This window comes from Pelodiscus sinensis, chromosome 5 (genome assembly GCF_052426305.1).
Source record: "Pelodiscus sinensis isolate ZL-2025 chromosome 5, ASM5242630v1, whole genome shotgun sequence".
NCBI classification, from domain to species: domain Eukaryota; kingdom Metazoa; phylum Chordata; order Testudines; family Trionychidae; genus Pelodiscus; species Pelodiscus sinensis.
Window position 1 is genome coordinate 70,657,749 of NC_143056.1, and position 19,647 is coordinate 70,677,395.

Here is a 19,647-nt window from a genome sequence, read left to right on the forward strand (position 1 = left end):
TTTCTCATTTGGTATCTACATGCTTCATTCTTTTTTTTTAATATTCAATATGTGTTCCCTATATAAAAACTTTTTCATTACCAACTGAATCATTGTTTCATGGTTTTACAAACCACATTTATTGGATTTTCATTTTCCAATAATTTCTGTCCCTTTCCCCCCCAAATCCATTCTTTGTAATATCTCCTGTGGGTTCATCTCTTCCTCGACTGGTTTCCATTTTCTCTCTTGGTTTCTTTCATCCTTGCATCAATCCCTGTAGAAGAAGACTGGCATGATGGATTGTGAAGATTTCAGAGCCTGCCTTATCTCCATGGGTTACAATATGGTAATGTAGAGCCTTCTGCCACTCATGTTCACAATGTTTCATATGGCCTTCTGCAAAGGGGAAGGGGACACGTTTGTAATGAATAAAGGTAAAAATTACCTTAACTCCTAGGACTCTCAGAAATGGAAACTTAAATGTTGACATGGTTGTGAATATGTGTGCATTTAAATCTTTGTCTTACAGTTCTAGCTAAAGGGAATAAATAGAGGGTCATATCCAATTCTGATCTGTATAGAGTGAGAATTGATTTGGAAAATTGTGTGGCTTATAAACTGGCAGAAGCAACAACACATCTCATATTGGTGTATTCACTGTTTGCATATAGCAACATGTAACCTCTTCAGCAATAAATAACTGTGAGATTGCTCTGGAAGTAGGGATGTTAAATGGCATTTAATCAGCTGATCAACTAGTCGACTGAATTTCCATCAACTAGTCAATTACGTGATAAGAGGGGAAACTGCAGAGCTGCAGCAGGGTTAGCGGCCCCAGGAGCTAACTCTGCTGCGGCTCTGTCTTTTAAACATATTAACAGCCACCAGGCTCTTGATACTTTTCAAAGGCTGAAGTGAAGTGGGGAAGAGGGAACGGGTGCGAGCCGGGAATCAGCTGTCTCAGCTCATGCCTGGTCAGCCCCCCCACCCCGCCCCCTCGCTGTTCTACTGCTTTTTAAATGTACTTAAGAGCCACCAGACCGCAGCAGGAAGCAGAGGCCCAGGTCATGCTGCTTCCCATGTCTCCCCTTGGCTGCAAATGGGAACTACAGCCAATGGGAGGCGCAAGGCTCTGTTGCCGTAAAGCCAGTAAGTAAACAAACCGGAGTGGCCCGGTGGCAGCTTTCTCAGAGTGGGCCTGCGAACCATCTTGAGAAACACTGGTCTAAAGACACTAACCTCAAGATGCTGTTCTCCCAGGCCTCTCTAAAGCAGGTAGGGCTCTGATTTCTGGTGCCTTTTTGGTAAGGATGAGCTTAACCCATTAAAATACTAGAGAAGGACTACAGTTACGATGAGAGAAGTAAGAGATTCCAGAGAAGAAATTAAAGACTAAGGACAACTTCAAATCTGGCTGCTCAAAATTAGATTCCTGAATCCTTGTTTACGCTCCTAAATAAATAACCTGATTTTTCAGAGGACCCTTTGATATAGAATTGCATCATCCTGTGCATTATAGGGAACTTTTATATCGTCTTTGAAGCATCCATGCTATTTTCCTCTGTAGGAGACATGACATTATACTAGAAATACTCCTGCTCTGTTCTGGTTTGACTGCTAATATAGGATAGTTTTGTGGAACTAGGATGGCATTGTTCCAGGGCATTGCTGAAAATACCTAACTTCGAAGGGCAAATGAACATTTTAAAGAAAAATATCAGCTAGGAAAGCTTCTTGGTGAATTCATGTGTGAGATTTATTTGAAGTTTCTTCCAAGGCTTGATTTTCTTAGCCATGAGATTGGGATAATTTAGAAACATTCCAGTATCATCATTTCACCTCCCAGATGCCATCATTTGTGTGAACTGGATTTCTATTCCGGTCATTCTTCTCAATAGTTTGCTGACCTGTTGCTGACTCTTTTGTTATCTAGGGAGAAGCAGAGTTTGCCCGCATCATGAGCATTGTAGATCCCAACCGCTTAGGAGTAGTGACATTCCAGGCCTTCATTGACTTCATGTCCCGGGAAACAGCAGATACTGATACTGCTGACCAGGTCATGGCGTCCTTCAAGATCCTGGCTGGAGATAAGGTAAGTTTAGACTTTGGAAGGGGATCACTTGCTGTTTTTACATAAAAAAAGAAAACTCTGGCTCAGAACTGGCTGAACTGATACAAAGATACAGGAAGTATAATTCTGCAGAGGTGAACAATGAAACACTCTGCAGTCATGTGTAAACTTCTGCTTCCTGACCAGTTCAGAAGCCAAACAATAGCTCTTACTTCATGTACCCTACAGAGATCCTGATTTAGCAGAGTACATTAAAACAAGCTCACATCTCACTGGCTTCCACTGAAGTTAGTGGAACTACGACTATGCTTTAAGTATGTCACTGTAATAATATATAAAATGTCTAACACAGAAAGGTAACATTAAACAAGCAACCAATGTAGCTAATACTTCAACACAAAAATGTCTCTTGGAGCCAAAAATGTTCACTACCTTGAAGTAAAAACATATTTCTACAAAAGCTTGAAGTCATGGACAGAAAAGGAACCAATATCAATAATTGATGTCAGCAGCTGTTTCTTATACATATGATCACTATAAATTACTTTTAATTTAAACTAGGGATGTGAAAGTATAACTGTGTATGTGGTTAACCTTCACAGTTACACACAAGCTCCCAATATGATCAGGGAGGTGGCTTAAAAGCCGGCTCCTGGCGCATACCAGCTTCTGGGAAGCCACCTTCCCCCATGTGCTGCAGAGAATATAGGGGGCAAGCAGGAGCTGCCTGGTCTTCCCCTCGCCCCCCATGCTGCTGCCTCTGTATCAGAGGCAGCATGGGTGGAGGGGGGGCAGGTGGGAGCTAGCTTTTAAGCATTGTTACAGGCTGGAGATTGACTGGCTAAGCAGCAGTTTTTGCAGAAAAGGGACAGGGAATTACAGTAGATGAAAAGCTGGATATGAGTCAACAGTGTGCCTTTGTTGCCAAAAAGGCTTATACCATATTGCGGTGCATTAGTAAGAGTATTGCCAGCAAATCAAGGGAAGTGATTATTCTCCTCTATTCAGCACTGGTAAGCCACATCTGAAATATTTTGTCCAGTATGGGGCCCCTTGCTACAGAAAGAATGTGGACAAATTGGAGAGTCAGCGGAGGGCAGTGAAAATTATTAGGGAGACGGGCACATGATTTATGAGTAGTGGCTGAGAGAACTGGGCTTATTTTGTCTGCAGAAGAATGAGGAAGGAATTGATAGCAGCGTTCCACTACCTGAATGGGGGTTCCAAAGAGGATGGAGCCAAGTTATTTTCAGTGAGGGAGATCTAGTTTTTATATTAGAAAAAACTATTTCATTAGGAGGGTGGTGAAGCACTGGAATAGGATATCTAGGGAGGTGGTGGAATCTCCATCCTCAGCAGATTTTAAGGTCAGGCTCGACAAAGCCCCGCCTAGAATGATTTCGTTGGGGTTAATTCTACTAGATGACCTCCCTCCTGTCTCTTCCAATCCTAATCTATGATCATTCATTGCCTTGTGGATACCATCCCTTCTCTGGAGAATGAGTCAATGAGCCCACATTTTTGAAGCCTTTAAATCAACTTCTAGGGTTCAATAGGACACCCATCGCTAGTGCTTATTAACAAGAAACTGGATGCAATGAACAATTTCTGCTTCTTTACATTTACTGTAAACAAGAACCACATCATTAGCATGACAGCAGGCAATCTGATATTGACATCCTGCTCCCCTGTATGACCACTCTTGGTCTTCCAGGGCTTATCTCCAATATAATCTCATTTCATTGTTGATGCCTGGCCAAATTCCAACTAGGGTATTGCATTCTGCCTTCCTGTCTAACCAGTGTGCCTTCCTTTAATGGGCTATGGTATTCTTAATTTACTGTCTGAAACTGCAGCACAGTTGCCCCCGTGCACACCTGAGCAGAGTGGAGTGATGTGTAGAGTATTTTCTAAGCATTTGCTGGAAAGATTAATTTGTTTTGTCTCTTGTGTTTTATGCAGAATTACATCACTGTGGATGAATTACGACGGGAACTGCCTCCTGATCAGGCTGAATATTGCATTGCTAGGATGGCACCATATAGTGGGCCTGATGCTGTACCTGGGGCCCTGGACTATATGTCCTTCTCCACAGCGCTGTATGGCGAAAGTGACCTTTAACCTCTTCCTTTCACCACACAACATACTTCCCACCCTCTCTCCCATCCAGGCGCACTCTTCTTTCTGTATGCAAAGCAGCCTCTGCTCCGCCTCTTTTTATTTTGTGTCTCCATTTTTGCTTCAGATAACAGATCATGTTTATAAGGGGGGACATTGAAATGACCTTCTACCTTGCCCTTGAAATGACAGTTTACAAAATTATTTTCTGCAAAAAGAAATAACATTTAAAAAAAGACATATTTTATTATAGAAAAACAGGTATTTTTCTCCATCAGATTAAAACAGAGAAAATTTAAAAATATTGTACCAAATGTTTTGTGTTGTGACATAGGAAATCAAATACAGTGTTACATTCCAGCCTTTACAAAAACTAAAAAGAAAGAAAAAAAAGTCACCGTTTCTGTTAATTTTTCCATTTGCGTACGTCTCTTTAATATTGTTTATCTTAGGAGGGGGAAGCTGACACGCAAGTGCATGTGTTTGCTGGTTCACTCATTTCATGAAAATATTTTATGATAAACTTTTGAAATTGCTGTGTTTTTTAGGGAAAAAATAATGTACACAGCTCATGTTTTCATATTTAATTAAAAATTTTCAATATGCCTCCTATGTTTATTAGTGCACAGGTTTTTTTGTTGTTGCTGAGAGTTGTCTGGTTTCAGAATATGAAGCTTGAGAGTTGGTAACTTTGATATATTGCTTGTCACAATCCATATTAAAAATTTCTTGTGATAACAAATCTAGACTTCCTTCATTTGTGTAGTAGATTTGTTTAACACCATTTAATCAAAACCCTGAACAACATAAGCAGATTGTATTCAATATGATAGCTTTTTTTTTTTTATTTAATGTTCACAATACCTGAGGTTAAATGTTTATCTCCATTTCCTTAGGGGCTTAGAAGCTTTCCCACTGCGTTGAAATTTACATGGTTGATGGATACTTATAAACAGCTTTAAATTAAAAGTCTTATTGTTGCAAAATAGCGCCTTGAACCATTCCTATTGTCTGCATATCTCTGGGAATGGTGGTGTGAGAGTTATTGCTAGCAGCTCAGAATGAGAATTTGGAGTTAAATAAGCCCAAACCTTTAAATGGCCTGATTTATCATTCTTCCCCTGTCAAAGGTTAACATTCAGTATCATAATATTTGTGATGTCATCACTTCAATCACCATAGTGACTTTTAGGGAAGACTATTTGAATTTCTAATATATTTAAATAAAATGCCCTCTCACACAATTCTCTACAGGCCCTTGTTTGTATATCATAAGAAAGTAGGCCTGCTACCAAGGTTGGGGGGGGAGGAGGGGCAAGTCCTGGTTGCTGAAACTGCAACAGTGGCAGCAGCTGTAGCCCCAGGCACTTTAAATTGCAGCCAGCATACTGCACACTCTGGACAGCTCTGAGGACTGCATAGCCCCAGTCACACCTCTTCCGGGAGCGTGGAGCAGGGTTCCCCCCTCCCCCTCCACCTTGCTGGCAAGGCTGTCAGTCCTCCTGTAAGAAAGCAAAAACCTGCATTTAACCCCTTCCTATCTTTCCTCACTTTGCAGGTAACCTTTAACCATCCCTAGTCTTCATTGCTTCTTCAATCTTCATAGAAAGCAAGTTTTCTCTAGTGACTGTTTCCTCATGTGTCTTTTTCAGCATGATCTGATTTCAAAAACATTAATACTGTTTGTTTGTGGACTAATAATTAGATTGAAAGAGTGCATAATTCACAAGGAACATCTGCTCCATTCAGTACTGTTACCCAGAAGCAAGGGCAGAGTTTTGGGTAGGCGAGGGGGGCAGCAGCCGTGCGTACTAGGACATGGCTTGGTTTTCTTCCTGTTCCCTGGACTATCAGGGAGCGAGGAGAAAGTATTTGCATTCCATGTGTGCCACTCACTCCTGGCTGGTGAAAGGAGTGGGCAGAGGAGTAAATCAGGGAATGCAAGGTCTTTCCCCTTGCTCCCTGAGGGTATGTCTAGATTGCATCCCTCTGTCTGCAGAGGGATGCAGATTAGGCAGGTTGACATTGCAAATGAGGCAGGGATTTAAATATCCCACACCTAATTTGCATAAAAATGGCCACTGCGTTTTGCCGACTCAGCATTTTGTCAGCAAAAAGCGGCAGCCTAGAGGGGGATCTGTCAAGAAAGAAAGCCTTTTTCGTCAGATCCCTTATGCCTCCTGCAAGGAGGTTTACAGGATCTGTCAAAAAAGGCTTTCTTTCTTGACAGATCCCCCTCTAGACTACCGCTTTTTGCCGACAAAGTGCTTGGTTGGCAAAACGTGGCAGCCATTTTTATGCAAATTAGGTGCGGGATATTTAAATCCCTGCCTCATTTGCAATGTCGACCTGCCTAATCTGCATCCCTCTGTCGACAGAGGGATGCAGTCTAGACATACCCTGATAGCCCAGGGAGCAGGAAGAAAAGCAAGCCCTCTTCCCCCTCCGAAACTCTGCCCTTGCCCAGCAGGGTCAGTTCTGATTTCCTGGAGTTAGGCTAGTTGCTGAGCAAGAATAGACTTTTTTTTTTTATTCCTTCAACTCAATACAATTATCTTTTCTTAATCTAGTGTATGATCTATAATAGAAATCAATGGGCTGTAATAATCCCAGCCTGACAAAACCTGCTTACAGTATCTGGGAGAGGGGAGAAAAAATTCTGCTGACCTGGTTAAAGAATTCATAAACTACCTGTTGACTCTTCCTCTTGCCTTCTCTTCAACAGTGGCAATCAGTCACCAAAGACAAGACTTAACACAGTTGAGTTACAGATGTAGGTAGGACCAAACTGTACTCAGTATGGGTCACCTTGAGCAGCTATGGAGCACACAAAGGTTATATGACTTACCCAATACTGCACAGCAAATCAATGTCAGAGCTAGATTAGACCCAACATCTCCTAACTGCCAGGCATGCATGTTAATCCCATACTTCCCACGTCAAAAGACCCTTTGGCTCTGTCTACACTACAAGATTTTTGCGCAAAAACTGGCACCACGTCCACCACACCTCAAGCACATTTTTGCACTATATATATATATATATATATATATATATAGTAAATCAACAGGATAGAGGGCTTTTGCTGGTAGAGTTGTTCCTCTTCCCATGAGGACTAACTCCTTTTTGTGCTACAGCTCTTGCACAAAAAGACGTGTGGACACTCCACAGGGGTTTCTTGCACAAAAAGAGCCTATCAGTCAGAAAAAGCACAGGTGCTCTGATGGCCATTCTATTAATGGCCATCAGAGCTTTCTTGCACAAGAGTGTCCATGCAGTGTGGATGCTGTCTTGCGCAAAAGAACATCACTTTTGCAATGCGCTTTTGAAGTATGGACACGCTTTTGCACAAGAAGTTTTTGTGGAAGATCTCTTCTGCAATAAGCTTCTTGCACAAAAACCCTGCAGTGTAGACAAAGCCTCTGTAAAATACACCAGTAACTTCTGTAGCTGGATTGTTATCTCCTTCCTTGGCAAGCTCCTCTGTGACTTGCAATGCACAGCAGGTAACTGTTTCACAGGAAGAGAAAATGTTCTTATAAAGGAAACAAAGTGCAGTGCTTACTAACTTGATTTTTGGTTCACATTAAAGAAATACTAGAAAAAGTAAGCATGCATGCACTCAACTCCTGGGTGTAGGAAAGAAGGGGCTCCTCTCCTTATTCCACAGCAAATTTTGGGAAGACAAATTTTAACTTCATGGTTATTCAGTCTTTTTATGGATACTGTGTGATTGAGTTGGCTATATGTCCCAAACCAAACTACTTTACTGTACCTAAATGGAACCAGAGTGATCCTTGGATTTACAATGATTCTATAGAGAAATTTTGCTATTAGTATTTTGCAATGTCCACTTGGATCTCAAGACACTTCACAAATGTTAATTATATGTCTTTTAGTAGTGCCTACAGGCCATGACTCCATTTCGCTAGACACACCACACTGATTCACAACACTCTGTGAAGGAGGAAAGTTGTAATACCCATGTTTTAGGTAGAGAGAGGTTAGGTGATTTTTTTCCTCACATTCACTCAGCGAATCAGTGGCTGTGCTGGACTAGTAGCTGTTATCCATGAGCCCTGACTCGATCCTGACTTGTGTGCTCTAATCTCCATATAACACTGCAGCTTCTGGGGTTACAGTGTTAACAACAGTCTCATTGGTGCCCTGATTCTGTGCAGTTAAAACCATATTGGCAACAATGATAGCTGGTTTGAATGTAAAATCTGCATCTACTGTACTTTAGGCTCCCTTGCCAGCTTAGATATCTGGTCGTGGGTAGTCTGGCCAGATCTTACGTCTGGTTCCCTGTTCTTCTAAACTGCAACTGGGAAATACTCTCCTGTTTCAGAGATTGTGCAAAGCAGTCTGTCCCTGATCCACAAAGATACTTCAGTGCCTAAGTCCCAGCTATTTTGTGTGGAGTGAGGCAGCAGCTTTTTATTTTAGGCTAATATTCTACCAGCTGCAGTCAGTTGCCTAATTCTAATGTCAGAATTGATTAAATTAACTGATGGAAATGGTTGCATGAGAATGTGGATCCGCAGGTTTTCAAAGCTATGGCTTTTTTTCCTCAAGGAAAATATGGTCTCTGCTCAGAAAAAGAGGATTTTCTTCAGTCCTGTCATGCTCAGTATTTTCCACATGGGAGCTGCAATTTTTTTTAATGTTTTTTTTCCAGATAAGGCTCCTAGAATTCAACAATCTTAATATTGTTGACATCTAGTCACCTGAGATCTTTCTTGACACAGTAGGGCTGATAGAGTGATGAGACATTAATATTATGCAACATGTTATCTTTCATTGGATCAACTTGTCTCTTTCATCAACAGAAGGTGTTCCAATAAAAGATAGTACCTCATCTACCTTGTCTCATACCTGGGGTAAACTCAACCAGAACAACTGCACTTTTAGATTGTAACCATTTTTTAGCTTTCAGAACTGAAACTGAAGATTTCCAATAGCTTCCCAGTGTTTTTATAATTGGCACACTACTTAAGTAATAATAATTAGCACACTACCTTCAATAGGAACTGTGTTAATTGTAGGGGTTTTAATCTTACTTAAATATTTCCTTTTTTTTTTTTTAATGAGATTTACTTTCAAACATGGGGTCCTCCACGGTCATCTCTCCTCAAATTTTTAGTTAGTTTGCTGAAATGTTCAGTGAAATCAGGAATCAAGTCATTAATCCAAAGGTGATACACGTGCCTATCTATGGCCATCCCTGGTGTAGTAGATTAACATCAGATATGCTGAGTCATAGTACATAGGTTATTTAAAATGCCATTGTGATTCTGCGTCAACTGTGGGTGGGTTTGTCTTTTTGTTGTTGTTGCTGCTGTTACTTTTTCTTTCGGTCAAAGGGCTTTGTTCATGTGGGCTGTGGGAGATGGTTGTATTTATTACTAGAGTAGAAGGCAGTAGATCTACTGCATGCATAAACATTAGACAGAGCATGAGGCTACAAAGAAAATACCTTAGGATGCTACCTCTAATGATCTTAGTTTTGAAAAGTGTTTATTCCCTCTGTATCACACCAATGCAATTTATTCTAACTGGCTGCTTGCTTATTTCAGCCAAATTACCACACTGGAAATCATGAGTAAAGGATGCTAGCTATTTGTAATAGCTGGAAAAGAACCAACTTGATCGAAAATTACTAAGAAGTCAGAATGCAGGTGTGATTGTTTCAGACATTAGCCAAAAAAAAAAAAAAAGTGCTCATGTTGTAGACAGCAGAGTGGGACAGCTTTTTGTTGTGGTAGCCAAATATTAAAACTGGATCATGCTGAATTAATTGATATGTCTATAGGACTTTTGGCTTAAAAAAACCCTACTCTTATAGAAGCCTTAAAATCTATTTCATTAGCTCTAAACTATTAGAAGAATCTGTCATAATAAGCCTCAATTAAGTGGGTATGTAGCATGGCCAGTTAGCGATCCTGGATTTTCCCCATAGTGCATAAAGGCAGCTTACTCTGATCTACTTCTTTCAAAGACATCCATATAGAATCATAGAATACTAGGACTGGACAGGACCTCGAGAGGTCATCGAGTCCAATCCCCTGCCCTCATGGAAGGACCAAATACTGTCTAGACCATCCCTGATAGACATTTATCTAACCTACTCTTAAATTTACTTCTCTGACAAAATACAATTGAGGGTCTGGTGCTTTGAGCTTTTTTACTAGGGATGTTAAAATATATTTATTTAGGTAAATGTTTAAGCTGGCTCCCCACGAGCACTGGCTCCCGCTTGCGTCCCCCCCCGCCTGATGGTGCTACCTCTGTATTAGTGGTCTTCCATGATGTACATCAACTTAACTAGATATTTGCCTGATTTTACAACAGGCTACATAAAAAGCACTAACAAAGTCAGTACAAACAAAAATTTCACACACAGATTCGATTTTGAAATATAAATACATTCCAACTGATTTATAATCTCTCTATATAAAAAATTGTTCCTGCAGGATGACAAGCTCCACCCTCATACAGACAAAACCGCCTGGCAGCCCAGCCTGGGTAGATTCTGCCTCCTAAAGGTCCTGCCCACTCAGCTCTGGCCGCAGTCTTTCGGACAGCCTGGCGCCTGGCCCCGGGGGTGCTTTGACTGGTGAAAGGCCCAGAGCACAGCCCACTCACACTGGGAATGGAGGCAGACTCCCATGCTCCAGGGCCACTTGCTTGTGCCATTGTTGTTCTTGGTGTTCATGGGCAGAAGTGTGAGGCGCAGGTAGGGATGTGAACTAGTCCACTATGCAATAAGCAAATGCTTATCGGATAGTCGACACACTAGTTAACTAGTCGCTCTCCCCACCATTGCTGCCTCTATCAGAAAGAGGCAGTCGGGGGGGGGGGGGGGGAAGGGGAAGTGGCAGCTTTGTGTGGAGCCCAGGGCCAGGCCCCAGGCTGCATGTGGCGTTGCCGCTTTGAAATGACACATGGACCCCTGGGCCAGCTGGGGACTCCTCCACTGACCGCGGGCTCCATGCAGCGCTGCCACTTTGAAATGCTGCAGGCCCCGTGCTCCCAACAGCACTTTCACCATGGAAGTGTAACAACAGCCCTGGGGCTGTTGCTACACTTCAGAAGCGGAGGTGCCCTTATCGACTAATCGAATAGTCAATGCAAATTGCATCAACTATTCAATTAACCGATTAATCTAAATTTAATATCCCTAATCCAGGGTGAGGCACCGTGCCCGCGGCCACCTACCCCTCCATCCTTTGCCATGCCCCGAGTGGCTGCAGCCTGAGCCGAGCCCAGCCCAAGCCACCCAGGTGAGATCCAAGCCCAGCCTGTCTTCCTCATGCCCAGCCACGCATTAAGCTGCAGCAGTGAGTGGGAGAGGAGGCACCCAGCAGCACTGACCTGAGCAACCCGGGCTCCCTTTATCTGGCGCTGCAGCCTCGCCCTCCCTCTTCTCCCACATGGTTGGAACACCAGTGCTGGCTTCCCACTGTGGGGGGGGAAGGTTGGAAGAAAGCCCCAAGCCTTGCTGCATGGGGAAGAAGCACTCCCCATCCCTGGCTGGAGGAACAGCAGTGTGCGAGCACGCTGTGTGGAGGCTTTCCCAGCTCTCTCATTGGCCAGATTCTGGCTAACGAGAGCAGTGGGAGGCTGAGCCTGGGACCAGCATGGGGCCCGAAGACAACTAAGTGTCCCCACCCCCTCATGCCCAGACCCTGCACTCCCAGCCTGCTAATTCACCCCCTCACCGAGACCATGCACCTCCAGCCCGTTCCTGCCCCCTCCCCTTCTCTCCCCTCCTGGCCAGACACCCTGCCCCCTAGCCTGCTCCTGTCCTGCATCCCCAGCCCTCTCACTTATCCCCCACACCAAGACCCTGTACCCCCTAGCCCGCTCACTTACTCCACCGAGACCCTGCACCTGCCCCCTCTCTCACCCAGACACCCTGTCCCTGCACCCTCCCCCATGGCCAGACACCCTGACCCCAGCCTGCTCCTATCTCCCACCCAGACCTTGCACCTTCATCCCTATCCCACTCCCTGAGCAGGCCTGTCCACACACTCCTCCCGCATCCTAACTCCTGTACCCCTATCCCACTCCCTGGACAGCCCTGTCCCACACACTGAACCCCTCATTTTTGGACCCACCCCAGAGCTTAGGGGGCCCACAAAATCCACTAACCGTGGAACCCCAGAAGAGTTAATCTGGCCTGAGGCCTTAAATCTCAGTCCTCTCCTCCCATGGGGCTGAAGCACCAGGGGAGTGAGGTGTTTCAGTTGGGGGCCACATCAGTGAGGGCTGGGGACTTTTGGAGGGGCATTCCCCCCCCTTCTCACTTGTGTGGTCCCCAACTGATTTTTCTGTGGGTCAGTGGCCCCCAAACCAAAAAAGGTCCCCAACTCCTGCCATAAATAAAGACAATGTTGAAACCTTTTTGTGTTGGACATTTTACTTTATTTAAAATTAAGCCTGGCCAACAAGGCCCCAATCAGGGTCCAGCCCACATCTGGCCACAGTATCCTGACCCTGGCAACAATCCTGAGGCAGGCCCCACTGTGCAGCCCCCATCTGGCCACAGAAAGGGCTGGTGGCAGCCCCCCTCCTGCTGCGGCATGGGTAGGAGGGGAGGCTAGATCTTCAAGTGGTGGACAGAAGGGGATTGGCGAGCGTAGTTGTAGGGGTAAAATTCTCTTAGACGCCATCTTGGACACAGATGCCATTCTGAGAGCCTAACAACAACAGGGACCCCATTTTGGCCACCCTTCTTCTCCCTCCTTTCCCGCTCTTTTTGTGATTTGGCGGGAAATCCTGTAGACACGTGACCAGAGTCTGCCTGGTAACAGCAGGATACTTAAGGGCTGCCTCTGGCTTTGCCCAGGGCTGCCCATCTGAGTGGTAGAGTGCAGGGTCATTCAGATGGGTACGCCGGGGTCCACACTTGTTAGGTTTGGGGTTGTGGGAGGCACACTCGCATGTGAGGATTGACATCCACCGTCACTCCTTCCTGATCAGGACATACTTGCACCCACGATGGCGCAGGGAGAAGGGGCTCATTAGGTACTAGGCTGAATAGATCCAGCCGGAGCAGGATTTTGCTGTTCAATCCTTCAGCACTTCCAGACGAGAGAGACCAAGCTGAAATCCGGTGCCAGGCGTTGCTGTGAAGTCCTCAAGTATCTGTCTGTCCTAGTCCTTGGAGAAGACCTAATAACTCCCAGTGACAGACGTGGGTTTGGGGACAGGCCTGACATATAGCTTAGTTTACAATCATTAGTTTTCTAGCTAACAGTTTGGCGACCGCGGCAGGACCCCATTGCTGTTTTATTTTTATTCCCCCCCACTGTTTTATTTTATTTGCTGACTACGACTGCAACCCATTGGTTGCGTGGTTGGTTCCCGTGCTGTAGCGCACACCGCTTGGGAATCAGTGGACAGGCCACAAGGCCTGACAACAGTGGTGTCTATTGCCGTGCCCCACAGGGATACCAAGAGCTGTTGGGGGCAAGACTGCCCTTGTGGTTTGGTTACCGGGAGCTGCGTTGGGAGTAGCTCTCGTGGTTTAGAGTGAAGTCATAAGGGGACACTTGGCCAGAGTGGCTGAGTTGGCTTGCCGCGGCCTAGTACGGGCAACACCCAGAACAGCCAGCAGTCGTGGCGCCTGGGCCTAGTCGCACAGGGACTAAGCCGACGAGATGAGCAGCAGGTCAAGGCCACACTGACAACCTCCACAGGTTGGGTCTGGCACCGCGAACTGGTAGCTGAACAGAGGCGGCAGAGCAGAGCGGGGGTTAGCCTTGCTCCAGAGGACCGGGGATCCCTCAGCCTATGCCAGTGCCATATCCTTCAGCTACTGAGGGAGTTGTATAACTCCCGATGCACTGTGGCTAGGTGCCCGGTGTAGATTTGGGCTGTCAAGTCCTGGCAGTAGGGGAAAAGGCTCGGGGAGCGAGAACGACTCTCACTACCATTATGAGTGCACAAGCCTATGGAAGGAGCGGCTGGACCCAGTCGTATAATAAAGATTCTTTGGTTGCCAGTGTGCATTTCTTTGGTAAGGGAAAAGACCCATGGGCTGATGGGTTGTTTCAGAGTATGAAGGCATTGTCTGAGCTCTCCCAAAGATGGGAAGTTCTGATGGGGGAGAAACCTAAGACCTCCAAGAGGCTTAAAAAACATGCCCTGATCTATAGCCTTTACCTGGCTTGCATGGAGCTGGACAAATGCAGCTCAACCCAAGCAGTCCAGATCAGAGACCTCGAGTCCCAACTAACAGCTAGGGTCTCGGAGATAGAAAGGCTGGGTTTTCAGGTAGAGGGCCTGGTGACCCAGAATATACCCTAACATCCCAGGGTGTGTCTAGACTACATGGCTCCATCGATGGAGCCATGTAGATTAGGCAGAACGACAAAGGGAAATGAAGCGGCGATTTAAATAATCGCCGCTTCATTTAAATCAAAATGGCCACCGCACTGTGCCAATCAGCTGTTTGTCAGCACAGCGCGGCAATCTAGATGGGGATCTGCCGACCCCAGAACCCTTTGTCGGCAGATCCTTTATGCCTCGTGAAACAAGGCTTACAGGATCTGCCGACAAAGGGTTCTGAGGTGGGCAGATCCCCGTCTAGACTGCTGCGCTGTGCCGACAAACAGCTGATCGGCACAGCACAGCGGCCATTTTTATTTAAATGAGGAGGCGATTATTTAAATTGTCGCTTCATTTCCCTTTGTCGAGTAAACTAATCTACATGGCTCCGTCGACGGAGCCATGTAGTTTAGACGTACCCCCAGGTTGGGAGACTTGAAATAAAAGTTCAGGACTTGAAAGAGGTACTGGAAAAAGGGAGAAGGAGCTGCTCTCTGTACAGACCCAGCAAGGTGAGTTGCAAGCAGCTACCAGGGAGCTTCTGAGGGAGCTGCACTCAGGCCAAGGACAACCAGCCGAGCATTGCAGCTGCCTCAAAGAAAAACAGAAGTTTCATGATAAGCTGCAGCGGATGAGAGGAATGGTGAGAACCCTGAACAAGTCTCCTGTCAGCAGGGTGGACGATAGTGTGAGCACAGACAGAAGCCCAGTCCTCTCTGTGGAGGAGTTCTTTTGTGCCTCCCTGAGGGAGACTGTCTGCCCTTAGACTCCGTCTGCTCCCCCTCTGAAGGCTGGCAAGGAGGGGTTAAAGCAAAAGCTGCCCATGGCCCCTATTACTATCACTGTGGTAAATTATGGGTCAGGGTCGGCTAGGCTCCCCGAGACTTGCCAGGAGTTAAAACCTTACACTCCAGAACAAGCACAGGCGGTTGGGAAAACACGGGTCCCCTAAACAGAGAGACTGCTGTAGCCTGGCTGTCTCAGCTATGTGCCTTACCCGGGAATTTAAAGCAAGACACTGCTTCCCTGATCAGAGAGTGTATGTCTGGGGAGGATTTTGGGGCACTCCCTTGTCAGGTGCAGGTGGGAGACATTGAGTCTTGCCTGCATCTGTATGAGAGTGTCCTGAAGTTCTTTCTCCCCAACCAAAATCTGATTGGGAAATATTATTCAAAGCGTCAACATCTGGGGGAGCGACCTGAACGCTACCTGAGCATAAAGAAGCTTCTGTTCTGGCTGGCAGGAGTGCTCCCTTGTGATACACCCGAGTTTTTAGAGGCGGTTCCACAGGGATTAAGTCCCACCCTCAGAATAGCCTTAGGGCCAATCGATCCTGGTGCCACCTCTTTAAAAGACCTAGCAGATCGGCTCCAGGTAGCCTATGAATTACAGCGAGAGGCCTTTCCATCGGCCTCCAACAGGAGGGTTTCCATCGTGACCAAGATGGGTTTGCGCGAGTATACCCGGAAGCAGCCATTGAGCAGTCAGGGTAGCGTGCACAACAGTCCCCGGAGCATGCGTGACCAGACCTGGAAGCAGCTAGCAAGCAGCCAGTCCAGCGCTGTCAATGGATCCAGAAGTCTGCGACCTTTCGAGGGCCAGCAACCTACCAAAAGCCCACACCTTTCACCCAGAATGACGGGATCGGCTAGCAGCAATCTGGCCAAAGAGGAAGCCAGACAATTTAGAAACCTTATCTGGAAGCAGCTGCGCCGATTTGAGAAGCAAGAAGACATTGACGGTTCAACGATGGAGAAGCTGTTGCAATGACTAGTGAGGAGGAAGAAAGAACAGCCTGCAGCAGCATCCATCCCGTCGTCACTTGATTTGCTGTGATGGGGCCAGACATCCCCTCAGCCCCAGCGGAAGGCGCCCATTCAGCTGGATGCTTGGGGTAGGCCCACAATATTGGCCACCATTGAGGGAATGTTTGGACGGGCTAGCCAGCAATTGCTGGTGGACACTGGCGCCTCGGTCTCCCACCTCAGCCCAGAGGGAGACCCTGCCATCAGTAACATCCCTGTCAGAGACAATAAGGTGCTGGAGGGGTACACAGGAGGCAACGAACTTGCATTCTTCACCATTCCAGTTACCTATAAGATACAGACCTTTGTGACCAAGCTATCCTTTGGTCTCCAATCATTGGGAGGCCAAAGCATTTTGGGCATTGATGCCCTAAGGAAACTGTGCATTATAGTGGACTTGCCTAACAACCGACTCCTCCAAGCTACCAAAGAGGATCACTATGGGATAATTGCCGCGTCTCATCGTGTGGCATCACTGAAGGCTCCAGGAGATCTTGAGATGCCTCAGTGGAACAATGATGTAGCAGTGGTAGCCAAAAAGCATTTAGGGGTGTTTGCAACTAACAAGCTTCAGTGAGGTAAGATCGATGCTGAGGTCTGGGTGGATGGCCCGGATCCAAAGCCCCTGAAGCAGTATAGGCAGGGCTCAACAATTAGTGTAATCTACTCACCCATGGCGAGTAGATTACAAGCCGGCATAGCCGCGCAGTGTGATCAGCGCATGCGCAGCATGCCAAACCGCGCAGCTGGCGAGCAGGGCTCGCCACCGCTTGGTGAGCCCTGAGTATAGGTATCTAGTTGCAGCAGCTGAGGGCTTAAAACCCACCATCACTGCTCTCCTGCAGCAGGGAGTACTAATAGAGACAGAAAGTCCTTGCAACTCCCCAATTTGGCCAGTACTTAAAGCTGACTAGAAGACTTGGCACCTGATGGTTGATTATAGGGAACTCAACTGAGTGACACCAAGGTTGGCTCCCATGGTGTCTAAATACACGAGATTATGGCAGCCATCTCCACAGCTGCCAAGAGCTTCTCAGTGCTGGACCTACCGAATGCCTTTTTCAGCATTCCGCTGCATCCTTCAGCGATGCACAAGTTTGCGTTCACATTTGAAGGGAGACAGCTCACATTTACCAGGGATCCCCAGGGCTTCCATAATGCCCGCTCCATCTGCCACTGCCATGTCTCCATGGTGTGGAAGTCCCTGAGGAGCCGGGAAAGCGTTCTGAGCAATGTTGACAACATACTGATTGCCACATCCAACAGAAATGAGAACACAGAGGCCTTGGCGGAGGTCCTTGAGAAACTTGAGAGCAGTGGGTTTTTGATAAATCCAGCTAAAGCCCAACTAGTCAAGGATACGGTGACGTACCTGGGAGTCTGATTGAGCCCAGAGGGGAGGAGGCCAGATCAACAGCGAGTGGAACTGATATGCAAACTGCCAGTCCCTCGTGATGTGTCAGCTCTCCGTTCCTTCCTGGGTCTCACCGGTTTTTCCAGGGAATTCATCGATAAGTATGCAGAAAAGGCGAGACCACTATATCAATTACTTAGGAAAGGGCAAGAGTGGCAATGGAAGGAAGATCACCAGCAAGCCGTTTGTGAGCTAAAGTAGCACCAACTTTAGCCTATCCTAAGCCCAGCTACCCCTTTTATCTGCAGCTAGGAACCTCTGACCTGGGAATCAGCGCAGTTCTATTGCAAAATCAAGGAACTGGGCTGCAACCTGTGGCGTATGGTTCCAGGGTGATCAGTAAGGTTGAGAGACAGTTCAGCACATGTGAATGGGAGGTGCTCGCCCTAATCTGGGCACTTGGCCATTGGGAGTATCTGGTGGGAATGTCCCCTGTGATCCTTCGGACATCCCATACACCTATTAGGTATGTCCTTTCTGGCCAGGTGAATGAGGGTCGAGTATCCTCCCCTAGACTGGCTGGCTGGACTCTCAGCCTCCTTAACTGAGGCATCACGGTACAAAAATCACTGCAGCTGGGTGTTCTGCTTTATGCACTCCTGATGGAGGGCCAGGAACATGAATGTCTGCTCCCAACTCCAGGTCCGATCTTGGCATCACCCTTCCAGTTGGAACCAAGCTTTGCTAGAGCCAAGGAACGCGGCGTGGTCATTTGGGCAGTGGACGGCAGCTGCTATTACCAGGAGGGTCACCACAGAACAGGTATGCTGCTTTCCAGCCTTCCACTCAGCGAGTGCTGCAAGGGACAGTGAGACCCCATTTGGCACAGGCCGCTGAATTGGTGGCAATAGTAGCTGTCCTGCATGAGGAGGACAAATGCAAGCACACCTGCATTTGTTCTGACTCAGAATGGGGAGTCAGAGCACTTACCTCCTAGATGCCAGTCTGGAAGCAGTGGAGCATGAGATCAGCCGATGGGAAACCTATTAAGTATGCTGCGTATTTATATCACACCTAGGAATTGGCCTCTAACCGCTAAGGGGAGACCTTCCTGTGTAAGGTGAAGGCCCATCGGAAAAATTCCACTGAGGCTTCCAGACTTACTAGCAGAGGAGGCAGCACTCTCATCCCGGTGATGAGAGTCCAACCTGCGCTTAATTTAGAAGCTCAGGTGGCCATCAAGGAGCTGCAGAAAAAGGATTTAAGTGTGCAGGGCTTGATGGATAAAAAGGAATGCAAGGGTTATGAAATCTTTAAGAACAAAAATGGTCTGGTCTTGGCCTTAAGGAAAAATTCGGAAGAGGCTCTTCCAGTCCTGGTACTTCCATCATGTCTCCGAAAGGAGATGGTGACCCTGGCTCACCAACAGGGTCACTTTGGGCCAGATAAGACCGCAAACAGAGACCTCTGGGTGGTTTGGTGGCCAGAACTAACTAAAGACATAGCCTTGCATATCCATTCCTATTTAAGCTGCACGGAAAACAACGCAGACAGTCGTGTTGTAAAAGGCCCATTACACCACCATCTTGCACAAGGACCTTGGTGTCGATTACAGATCGACTACATTGGTCCCCTTCCTAACACAGGTAGAGGCAAAAAGTTCTGTCCAGTCTAGTGGTAGTCGATGCCTTTACAAAATGGGTGGAGGCATACCCCACTCATAATTGTACTGCCGCCACTACCGCCAGAGTCCTTTTGAACGAGACCTTTGCCTTGAGGTTATTTGACTCAGACCAGGGATCACAGGTAACCAATACCCTCTGCCAGGCCCTTGGAATTAGGCAGAGATTCCATGTGGCCGGTCATCCTCAGAGCTCCAGTCTTGTTGAGAGAACAAACCAGACTCTTAAGACTGTTCTGAGGAAGATCATATGTCATCAAGGCAAGCATTGGGACCTCAAACTCCCCCTGGTTCTAAT

At 46.6% G+C, this 19,647-nt stretch overlaps 1 protein-coding gene and 1 long non-coding RNA gene across 7 annotated transcripts in view; one reads left to right on the forward strand and one right to left on the reverse strand.

Annotated features, from left to right (window-relative positions):
* Positions 1-4,913, forward strand: part of ACTN1 (actinin alpha 1) — a 158,929-nt gene extending 154,016 nt beyond the window's left edge. For 4 of the 6 annotated variants that reach the window (XM_006130285.5, XM_075927344.2, XM_075927346.2 and 1 more), the window contains 3 exons: positions 263-328; positions 1,916-2,074; positions 4,016-4,913. In XM_006130285.5, coding sequence (XP_006130347.1) covers positions 263-328; positions 1,916-2,074; positions 4,016-4,174 — 384 coding nt within the window. In that variant the 3' untranslated portion in view covers positions 4,175-4,913. The remainder of the gene's footprint in view (positions 1-262; positions 329-1,915; positions 2,075-4,015) is intronic. The other 2 variants (XM_006130284.5, XM_075927345.2) reach the window with 1 other exon arrangement.
* LOC142829145 (uncharacterized) overlaps positions 1-19,647 on the reverse strand; it is a 27,657-nt gene continuing 8,010 nt past the window's right edge. The window contains exon 3 of the long non-coding RNA XR_012903480.2: positions 1-378. This is a non-coding gene — a long non-coding RNA (uncharacterized LOC142829145). The remainder of the gene's footprint in view (positions 379-19,647) is intronic.